The sequence below is a fragment of the Hetaerina americana genome, unplaced genomic scaffold (assembly GCF_022747635.1).
Source record: "Hetaerina americana unplaced genomic scaffold, ioHetAmer1.1.p SCAF_5, whole genome shotgun sequence".
NCBI lineage: Eukaryota > Metazoa > Arthropoda > Insecta > Odonata > Calopterygidae > Hetaerina > Hetaerina americana.
In genome coordinates, this window is record NW_027287095.1 from 73,819,098 (window position 1) to 73,831,162 (window position 12,065).

Genomic DNA, 12,065 nt, shown 5'->3' on the forward strand with positions numbered 1-12,065 from the left:
ACAGTTTACTTATCTCGGAAGTGTTTTGTTCCAAATTGGTCTAAGTAGTAAGGACATAAGGAGAAGAATTGTGCTACACATAGAGGCTTTCACAAGAAGGAGAAAATTGATGACAGGGACGTTCAGTAGAGAGGGATGTTAAGAAAAAACTAATCAAACCTTTGATATGGAGCGTAGTTATGCACGCTGCGGAAACGTGGTCAGTGAAGCAGGATGATAGAAGTAGATTGGAGGCTTTTGAAATGTGCGCGTGGAGAGGGATGGAGAAGGTAAAATGGACCAAAAAGAAAACATATGAGGAGGTACTAGGTGGGGTGGGCTTTAACAAAAGTGTTCAAAATTTAGGCCACAGAGGAAGCTGCTTCACTTAAAGCTCTTACTAGAATGATTACTTAGATGGGATTTTGATGGCCAACAAGAGTTAAGTGGGGAGAGATGAGGTATGGGATGAGAAAAAGACGAGGATTAAACATGGTAGCACACATGTCATAGAATTAATTCTCAGTTTTAATTGGAGTTAGCTTCGTAAAAGTTCAAACCTAAGAAGTTAACCTACTGATAATTAATAATTAGAATTAATTTCTGTATGCAGTACAAATAAATATTAAAATCAATGCTAACACAAGTTGATTACAGCAAAATTTGTTGCCTCAGGCATAACTTTAAGGAATTCATATAACATATTTATACTGAAAGAAGAAACTTTGTAATTCCACACAAACTTTATTAGAACACAACCTAGGTTTTGATGTTCGACCAATGTCGAAATCTAGATCGCGTTAATGAAGTTCATGTGGAATTAAAAAATTACTTCTTTCATTTAAAATTTATTAAAGTCATTTAGGTAAGTGCATGGCAGCTAAATATCTTAATTTTTTCATTGGAGGGGCAGAATGAAAAAATTACTAGAGGTCAGAATATTAATTTCCAGATACACAGTGACAGTATCATACCATATAATGCATGCACCACGCATTATTTAATCCATTACACATCATTTTTATTGCTCACGGTAAAAAATCTCGTCTCTGACCACAATGATGGTTTTCAGTCTTCTTTATCTTATTTGAATTATCAGTTCTAAGCAGTACTGGAATCAAGAAGGTAAATCTGTATATCAGAACCCAATATCAAACCAAAGGCATGGTTGAAGGTTAAAGCTTATCACCAGGTCTTAAGTTCAAATCAGGGTGAGACCTTTTCCATGCTCAGCTAAACAAAATCTGTGTGATTTTCTGGATCCCAGAACTTTCTTGGTAACTGTGAGCAGCATAAGGAAACATATGATCGATCCAAAAATATTATAAGTAAATTTCACCTCCCATTGGACTTTCATACATAGGTAGACTCTACACTTACGATTCAAAATACTTTTTGGTATTGTATGAGGCATGCTCATCTTCAAAAAACATTGAATCCCGAGGGGAATCTTTGAGTAACTATGACTGTATGACTGACTTTCAAAGAACAGAAAAGTGGAAACCAAAATCTTCCACACTGATACTCAAGAGAAAGTATTCAGTATATAGAAACACATGCATTCTCTAGTCTCCCATCACATAACTGAGAGTTTCAAAGAAAAGAGAAAATATCATGGACAAAATATTGAAACTGTAATGTTACTTGGAATGAAAACTAGATAAGTGCAATTTCAGACGAAAAACCAATAACATTAAAAAAAACCTGTTGAACTCACCTTCAGGAACCGTACCAGGAGGAGGGACAGATGAATTATATGGCACAGAACTCAAAGAATTAACAGTACGAGTCAAATCACTTGTGTATCCCTGGGCTTCTGACTGAGCTGAAGCAACTATTAAAGGTGGTGCTGATGAATATGGGTGGGTATCACTAGTGGACGATTCAGCAGGACTGCGCAATGGCACTGGTTCACTATTCCCAAGTGGTGGAAGTGGAATGGACTGTGGTTGATAGAATGATGAAGGAGGAGGTGGCAGAGGAACAGGCTGAACTGGAAGCTGTTGCTGTAGAGAACTCTGGGGTGGGGGAGGTGTACGGGCAGAAAATGGGTTGTAGTTAGGTTGCCTTGGTGCGAGAGGGAGGGAAGGTGTTAATGAAGGTGATGGGACTGTTGAAAATTGAGCACTTGGAGGTGGTAACTGTGAACTGGCAACACTTTGTGCTGCAGCGCCGTTGCAAGGTGCTGGAGGTGTGGCAGCTGGTGTCAGAGGAACGGATGACAATGGTGAAGGTGACGAGGATTGGTTTGGCACCAGAAAAGTCCCAGCTTGACTTGTTAGGTTGTTAGAAACTGATGGTGCTGAGGGTGCTGATGGAGGGGGCACCACAGGAGGTGCTGACAACTGGTTTGGCACTAAGTAAGTAGTGGGTGGAGGCTGCTGGCTGAAGGATTCAGGAGAAGGTAACGCTTGGACTACTGGTAAAGGGGATGGCTGAAAGTAGTCTCTCTGTGGCTGTATAGAGGGTGTTGTTATATAAGGTCTCCTAGAATGCTGAGATTTGGCATGAATTGAGTACTGATTCACATTGGGACTAGATGCGAAGTTTGATTTTTGAGGAGGTGGTGGTGGTAGGCCGGTAGCTGATGGAGTTAAGGTGTGTGGAGCGTGAGGATATTGGCTTAGAGTAGGAGTAGGTGGTAGGCCTGTAGCTGGTGGAGGAGGTGGAAATTGACTTTGAGAGGGAGGGGGTAGGCTTGTAGCTGAGGGTGTTAAGATAGGTGGAGTGTGAGGAAATGGGCTTTGAGTTGAAGGAGGACGAAGAGGAGGCAAGGAGTGCCCTGGTGGAGGCTGATGCGGGGGAGCGGAGGAAGCAAGAGGAGGAGGAGGAAGGGAATGATTTGAAGGTGGGCGTGGAGGAAAGTTCGTGAATTGGGAGTTGTTTGGCTGATATGTGCCGTCTGGAGGAGTATGAGAAGGAGGCCGATCTGTTTTGATTGGGGGTGTAAAGGTCTGATTTTGTGCTGACTGCCCTGCTTGTGCAGTGGGAGTAAAGATATGAACTGGAGGATGGTTTGCTTGAGCTGTAGGAATAAGATATTGGTTTGGAAACTCCTGCCTGGACTGGCTTGTAGGTGGCTGGCTTCCTTGAGGTGGCGGAGCAGGAGAGTGAAAGTGGCTGATTTCTGGTGTAAAGTTTTGACCTAGAAATTGGCGAGTTGATGTTGAGGTGGTGTAGTGGCTTAGGGGTGTTTGTGAGGTCGCTGTTGGTGTGTAAAACTGACTTGGATGAGGCTGCCCTAATTGTACTGCAAGAGGCTGTCTGATCGGAGCAGTGGGAGTGAAGAAGATTGGAGTTTGCCCTGGTGTTAAATGATCTGCTAACTGACCTTGTGGGTGCTGACCTGCCTGGTTTGAAGGAAACTGACTTGATTCTGATGGTGACTGATATGCCTGGCTTGAAATAGATTGATTCTGCTCTCCCGATAGATGATGACTTTGCTGATATGTTGGGGTAATGAAAAGAGGAGATTGATTTTGAGTTCCTGGACCGAATGACTGATTTGGAATAAAATGAGCTTGCTGACTGGGAGGAAAGTGATTTGATTCGGTTCTGGGAGTTAAAAACTCCCTTGGAGGTGGCTTCTCTTGCTGTACTTCGGGATGTTGGGTGGGCTGCTCTGGGGGAATACAATACTGACTTGGAGCCGACTGTACTAATAGGGTTCCTTGCCTGGAGGAAGGCTGATTTGGCTGAGTTAAAGGGGAATATTGGGGAGTGGGATGGTTTGACAAATTTAGCTCGGAAGTAGTGGGAAGCCGTGCTTCTGGAAGAAGGGACGCCTCGGCTAAATGAGTTGTTGGGGATATGGAGGCTGTTTTGGTCTCTGATGTTAAACCAAAACTATCTGATGATTCAGTTTTATCTGGTTTCCTTTCTTCAGAAGGGATAAGAGTCGGTTCAAGGATATTCTTACTACTGTCTGCAGAAACCTGGGTTGTGGCTTGGAAATGATTAGATTCAGGTGTAATGACCTTCTCAGAGTGAGATTCAACAAATTGTGACTCAGATACAGGCAACTGTGAATGAGCTTTCAAATCACGTCCTTCAGTAGGATGAGGAGGCAAAACTTCTGCAGTAAGCAATGAAGTAACAGTGTTTTCAAGTGTTGAATTATATTCTGGAATGTGCTCAACCTTAGCAGACTCTTCACGCTTATCTTTGTGCGATTCTACAGAGGTTTCTTGCACGCTTGAAAAATCTTGTTTTTCTGAAGAAGAAAACGGGGACTGGCTTGAAATTCCCTCCTGATGAGAAAATTGTACTGATTTCTCTAAATATTTTTCACTCGGATAAACACTTACTTCTTCTTTAGAAGTAATATGCCCAACAGTGGACGTATAAGAGTCTTGACTGGGAATACTTTCAGAGTTATTAACTGTATCTTGCTTACCCTCCCTGCGATCGGTATGAATAGAGGGGCCTGAGAACCCTACTTCAGAGGCAGTAAATGACTTTATGGGAAGTACCTCGGTCTTTATTTCAGAACAGGAAAGTCTTTTCCCAACACTCAAGCTAAGTAGTGCCTCAGCAGTTGTGGAAGATATTAGGGAAACAGTCGTGGGCTGATATTGGGATGACTGATGGGTTTCCTCCGATTTGGAAATGAAACTATCAAATTGATTTGATGATTTTGGCTCTGAGTCAACGGTAAGATTTTCAGTCTCAGTCAGAGAATTACTGATCTCAGATACTTGGAAAGAGGAGCTCTCGTTCTTGGTGAGTAAATTCTGTGATTCGCCTAAAAAATTTGAGGGTGGAGCAGCTGTGATGTGTGCGCTTGTCTCCTCAGAAGACTGAACTGAAGAGCTAGATTCCAAAGGCACACTTTCAGACACTGATTTTGAGGCAAACTGTGTTTTGGGAGAAGATTTTTCAGCTTTTTCAGGAGGTGATGCTAATTCACCTGCAAAAGATTTAACAGCGTTATAACTTGATAGTGAAACAGAGGCCTGCTTTTCTTGAACAGTTTGATTAGACCAAGTTTCGCCAACTGAAGGTTCCTCAGAAGGAGGTGAGAGAGTTTGACTCACCAGGGAAGATGCTTGAGGTTTGTGGGATGGTGAAGGGCTTGCTGTGGAGGGTTGTGATTTTGAAACAGCAAGGAGGGGCTGATTCGAGGATGTGGGTAAATGTAATTGGTTTGATGGGGACGGTGGAGTTGACTGCGACTTAGGGGGAAGCAACAAGGTCTTACTTACGAGGGTAGGCTCTTGAAGGAGAGGAGATAGCTTAGAAGAGGGCAGAGGAGAGTTTAAGGGTTCCGATTTAATACTAAGTGGTTCACTTGATGAGGGCACAAGCTTAGTCGGTTGGCTCTTCAAACTTGACAGTGAAGTTACAGGCACTGGGGGCAAAGATGGTAAAGGCGACGATGTGGTAGCCTGCTGCACCACTGGACGTCTGTGGGATGCAAACTGCTTGTGCCTTGTAAGGAAAGCAGATTCACGGCTCTTATGACTGACTCCCGCGGGGCCAAGGAAGTCTATGCCAGCACCACCAGTTGGTTGGCCTTGAGCGTTGTAGAAAGTAATTGGTTGAAGTTGTTCAGCAGATGGCTTCTTTAGTTCAGGAGGTAGGACACCAGGCAGCGGGATTGATGGCAATGCATCTTGACCAAGAAAGCTGTCCACTTCACCAACATCTGGATGTGCAAACAATAATAACCAGTTGGTACATTTGCGATTTCAAAATTTTAATAACGTACATACGGCTTTCATAATTTCAAAAAGATGGACATAAAAACTACACCACCCAAACACACAGGGGTGGGAAACTGGAAAAATCTATTAAGTACACCACTTTAGCCCTAAGTATAAGCTATTTCAAGAACCATCTACACAAATACTTGCTTAAAAAGAATGCAAGATTTTTTTCTCAAATAGAAATTTATATTTACCATCAATCCAATCGAACTGGGAAGTTAGCATTATGTCAGAAGCCAACAGACAACTCTAAATCAGGATTAAAAAGAAATGAACTCTCATTTGCATGTACTCCATTCTCTTTCGTGCATACACCAGCTTCCACACATAATGAGAAAGTTTGAAATACTTGGAAGCAGTTGAAAAGTAATACATGAGATTCTTAAGATATTAAGGTGTGATTCAGTCACATTGTCATGTGAAAATCCAACACATGCAGTACCTGAATTAGGTAAATATTCTGCCTAAATTGATGATGCTAAATAAAATAATAGGTAGGAGAAATAAATGCTTTATGGAAATATGGGAATAAACAGTGGCTAGGAATGTTTTTCTCATGAATGAAACCATAAATGACATCACCATTAAACTAAGTCTAGGTAAAAATAAATTCTTTCGTTTTGAAAAGCCATACTTTGTTTCAATTTTGAGCCCACATTAAAGAAACTAATAATCTTGAAGGCTAACCATAATGGACAAACACACACCTGCATAATTACAACCATGCACTGTTTAATAAGGATATAGCTTTCGACAGACACTGCTGTCAACATACGGTAACATTTTTGCTATCAATGGGCCATGAAATCATCAGTATAAACACCAAATCGCCCATTGACCTGATGAAATGGATAAATGTGAAAGCTGATTCGCCGGTTTATTCGAACTGAAATTATCGCAAAATACGCGAACGTTGAGAATCCATCAGGTGAAACAATCATAAGCGCGATCACAACATTCATTCCCCCCTCCTCTCCTTCGAAGAGTTCACCGTCAACAGTGATATTTCACGCCATACAATTATTTTCACCCCACTAACGCGGACTTAAATTCCTGCCTAACAAAACCTCGATGTTCTACGGTCTATTTCCACACGTTTCACATTACGTTCGTGTCATTAAAATTGGAGTGAATGGCGCATCACAAAGGCACACGCCCTCCACCGATAAGGACGGCGGGAAAACCCTCATAACGTGTCTGGATTCCTTTTCGGAATCGTCGAACGATGCAAGCGAACTATCTGGGGGCCCATCAGCGCACCCGCATGCCTCGATACCGACATCGCCCCAGATACCCCAGGCAAGCACATTCGAATCATATCCGGTCAAACAAGCAAGTCTCTTAAAAAGAGTGAGAGAGAGAGACAAACGAAGGTATCCTTTCGTCACCGCACGGGCCACTCGGGACTAATCACCCGGCGAGGAGAAGACCAGCCCTCTTCTAATCTCTCTCAAGAAAAGACGCAACCCTAATGTTTGCCTTCTCCTTTGGACACATAAGTAGGAGTGGTTGAAGAGAGAGCCCGGACAGTAACGACCATGATGTCTCCCTGCAAGGTGAACTGGATCCAGGCGGTGTGGAGCTCCACGCTGGTGATCTGCGCCGCTGCTATTGTTGTGCAGCACGACAAAAACGAAAGAGGTGAGTTGAAGAGAGCATTTTTTTCCTTCTTAAAATTATTCACAAATTACCAGAACGTTTCTCACATCGTCAACGCGTATAAATTTTAACTCTCATGTTTCATTCTCTCATTCGAGTCGCGAATTACGAATGTAAGGGGCGAAGAGGATCTTATGAATAAGATTTTTTCTTTTTTTATGGTAGTCTACCGTTAAAGGAAGGTTTTGGATGGACATGGAAACTAACCACCGCTAAATTTCTAAGCCTCACCTAACAAGACACAGCGTGACGCCCCACGATAAATCCCATTAACAAAACCCTACATTAAATCCTCCGATCCCGCTTACTCCCTCCCCCCCCCCTTCAACCCGTCCAACATGTCTACTCTTCGAAAACCCCGGTCTTATATACCATAAAATGAAAATCTGGCATTTTTCATTGAGTGAATCGAACCATGAATAGGAGTTTCATTATTTAATGCGTAAACTTGGGCAACCAATTCCACTAATTCTGGTATGTTCTAATATAACCAAAACGTTGCCTTTGTGGAACCTGGTTGACAATAAAAAGAGCATTTTACCGATTAAGGTGTACGTAATATTGCGACTACTTTTCTCCAGTGCTGTCATTGATAGCAATCAATGTTGGAAAACACAGTAGTACCATAGTTTTACAAAGCATGATCATCGAACCTCCACCTTGATTAATAGTTTTTTAGGGCGCATTTTCCATGAGGCTAAAGTGTCGTTGCGATGAAATGATAAAAAGACACATTCCCCCAAAATTATGATGGCTGAAAAAATCAAAGCTAGGGTCAATAAAACCGTGCTTATCAGAGAGGAATTATTCGCGAATGAAAGAGTCAACGATCGAGACTTGTGCTAAGTTATCTTAACGTGATTCCAAATCGCGGTAGGATCAAAAAAATATATGATAAATAACTAGGGCCATGTTCCATCAACGCTTGGTTGCAAATAATTTTTAATCTAGAACAATACATTAAAATATGATGCCATACTATGTATAATTATGACTGACTAAAACGTAAGATTACTAATGATAATCACTATTTAATTGATGTTGAAATGAATAGCGATCAAGAGACTGAGCATCAACGAGAGGTTTGCGGAACCGGACCTTTACTAGGCCGGTTAATACTTCAAAGAAAATTCATTTGCACTTAGAGAACTACATTTGCTTCTCGCCATACGTTAAACTAAACCTCGGAATCTAAACTGTAAAATGAAATTGAAACGAAAAGAATCGTTAATAGGTTATACTTATGCTTCAGAAAATAGGGAAACCTGTATTTGTGAATCTGAATGATTATTACCCACGACCACCATCGAAGTGCTTTCGTCTCGTAATAAGTCAATTTATAATATATATTGAAGTACTATACACTCCAAGGAATTTAGGTACCCTAATTAGGTCATCAAGTGAAAGTTAATATTAAGCAGATGCATATGGTTTTTAAAAGATATGCCAACAGGCATACCTTTTCAAGGAGTAAAAACAAATCGAGATATTCATAAATCAAATTCTTTAGATATCCGCTACGTTCAATATAAAATTGGTTTGTCAAGCAAAGATCTGCTTTCTCGAGGGAAATCCATCGATGATACAGAAATAGTGATTCGGAGTGACTATCTGTGAAAGAACGCTAATATTTTTTAGCGAGACGGAATCATCATTTCTAATTTCACCCTTATCGGTGGTGATTTACTCTTAAATGTAAAATAAAGAACATATTAACGCATTTTTCCAAAATGCATACTTTTTTGATAAGTGAAGAGAAGAAGAGACGTGAAATGGCATATTGCGAAGAGCATTTTTGCATACATGTAGTTAATGCGGAAAGTATAATTTTGGTGTCTCTCATTATACCTTAGCATTATTTTGAATACGCTGGCCAATTAATTATGTTACTCACTCTCAATACCATTAGTACCCCGCTACACTATGACCACAATTTTGAAAATTTCCACAGTAATTCTTGCATTATCTAAGGTGATTGAAGCTAGAAATTCTAAAGAAAAATCATTTGGGTCGATAGGGGTTCACAGGAGGCTCAAAAAACCCTTTACTCCTCTCCAACGTTTTCGCATATGGAAAGCAGGATTTTGGCGATGGCACCTCAAAGTATCCCGTAAACATGCTTCGCGTTGTTGCACTTTTGCAACGAACATGGCTAAATTTCATTTCTTTGTAATCACGATACTGTTAATTTAGGGTGATTCATGAATGAGCGAACTCGAGGACTCAGCACCATTCCCATCCTCAATGGCGTCAGTTGTTTCCCATTATTTCGTCACCGTTTCAACGAACTGGCATTTCGCCTTGGCCTGTCCATCCACACCCACACCGGCGGAAACGGACAAAAAAAATAATAAGACCATCGTGCGCATCGGGGGCCACTTGTTGTATCTCACTTCCGAAAAGTCCCCCGGAAATCATCCATGTTTACACTCTTACTCGCCAGGGAAGTTCGCAAAATGTCTTGAGTGGGCGCGGTCTTCCCTGCTCTCCCCGTCTCCCAATCCCTCCGGTTCACGCCGATTGGGAAACCCGTGGGTTCCGGATGTTTGAACACGAGGGAGGGATAAGACGGCGTTCGATTTTCGAACTCCCCCCCCCCCCCACACTCAAATGGGCTCTGCAGCGAACCACGGAAGGCTCCCTTAGTGGTCACTTTCGTCGTCACAATCATCCCAGGTGACACCCTGGACGAGACCCGACCGAATATTAATAATTTTCGTTCAGGATTTCGTGCATTGTTGAAGATTAAATGTTTATCTCTTTTGTCTTCCTTACGTGCTCATTCGCTAAATGATTTAATGCCATTTTCGAAAGATACAAGAAACAAACACACATTTTTCGATTCTTCCATCTGGCATCTCGAGTTTGGGAGGATAATCATGGAAGGGCATAACTCAGGCATCAAAAGGGGCGGGGGCATTGCTTTTCTTTAACATCGACATTCTACATCGCATCGCCACGCGCTGCGATGTAGAATGTCGGTCCTATTGGCGCCGGGGTTTGCCCAAAAGTAGAGATTTTCACTCTCCAGTCTTCCCTCTTCCTCTCGTCTTAGCTACAAACGCCACGCCACTCGGGGACATCTCTGGTGGAGTAATCGGTAATCAAACCAAGTGAACAGTGACTTTTCGGTATTTTTACCTTCGCTTTTGCGGGAACGAACGTTCAAGAGCGACAATTTTATTTCCAAATAATCATTAATTTCGTCCCAAGTCAGGAAGAAAACAGAGATATTTCGCATGTAAACTAGCGGCCACGTTTAACATTCCAAGCACATATCATAACCATGGAAACGGGAGATTTTGCAAATCAATGACGATATTCTTTCAATGATTGGGTACTTTTTTGAAAAATAAATTATACTCAAGTTTTCAGGTTTAGAAATTGTAGTATAACGCATGTAATTGGGTATTCTACAAAATATTACTACCATCATCTCAACGGAACACACCCACTCTAGCAATGATCGCCGATAATCCATGTCTTTGAGGGCCTTCTTAGCATTTATTTTGATGGAGTAAAACCTAACAAATTTTCCCTTTCAAATTCTATCTTGTCCAAGGATAGAGAAAACAATCACGTGGAGTTTGAAGTCAATAGTGAAGAATACACATGATAGAATAATACGATTACCTCGGGAATCTGTTCGGCGGCGATTGGAAAGGGATCTTGCCTTCGTCACAGTAATTCCGGAAAAAACTTGAGGCCGTATTTCCCTTCAACCGTAAATGCAAGACATATTTTTAAATTTCTCATGCATTGTAGGGTTAAATTCATAATGCACCAGTAAAATTCATATAAACTATTTTCCACATTAGCCCTCGCAGATATTAGCCATGGAACGCTCTTCTCCGCGCCCCCGATCCGATTTCCGTAATTTATGATTTGACGACGAATTTCATTGGTTTAAAAAATACAGAACCTCCGGATTCAGCTGCATTATATCATAAACGCACTCTGAAATATAAACACGTAATTGTTTTTTCAATGTAACTCCACATTTATACCATTTTCCGTCATTGCATGTGATATTTTCGAAATAGGTGCGAAATGCCGATTCTTATCTTGAACAAAACGAATGCCGGATTCGGAATGCAAAATCGCAACGCAATCTATCGCACTTCTGATGATCTCACAATGCGATATCTCATTTGAATATCTTATCCCACTTCCCAACTTACAAAAGGTTACAACTCCTTTCTTCTGCTTTTGAAGGAGCCGTCTTCTTACCCCGAAACGTTTCAAGTTACAGTTTTATCTTCTTTCTCCCTTTTCTCACCACTTTCTTCTGCAGTAGGAGTCTGTTGCATTAATCGAAAAGTTATAAAATACCGTAAACTCAAATTCAAACGCTTATACATTTGCGCGGATGACCGTTACTTACGTCATCCAAGCTATTATGTTTGGTCGACCTGTTTTATTTTGTATGAGTAGAAAAAAATACACACACACACACACATATATATACACACACACACACACATATATATACACACACACACACACATATATATATACACACACACACACACTCACACACAAACATTCAAACACGAAATCCCGCCAATTGGCGAACAAATACTCATTCACATAGAAATAGATATATGTGCCCCAAACCCTTTTCCTTATACCTATTTCTATGTGAATGAGTATATATATATATATATATATATATATATATATATATATATATATATATATATATTCCACTCATATATG

The 12,065-nt window shown here is 41.1% G+C and overlaps 1 protein-coding gene across 1 annotated transcript in view; it reads right to left on the minus strand.

Annotated features, from left to right (window-relative positions):
• LOC139694109 (nascent polypeptide-associated complex subunit alpha, muscle-specific form-like) overlaps positions 1-12,065 on the minus strand; it is a 105,492-nt gene that overhangs the window by 38,780 nt on the left and 54,647 nt on the right. The window contains exon 3 of the mRNA XM_071592538.1: positions 1,697-5,626. Coding sequence (XP_071448639.1) covers positions 1,697-5,626 — 3,930 coding nt within the window. The remainder of the gene's footprint in view (positions 1-1,696; positions 5,627-12,065) is intronic.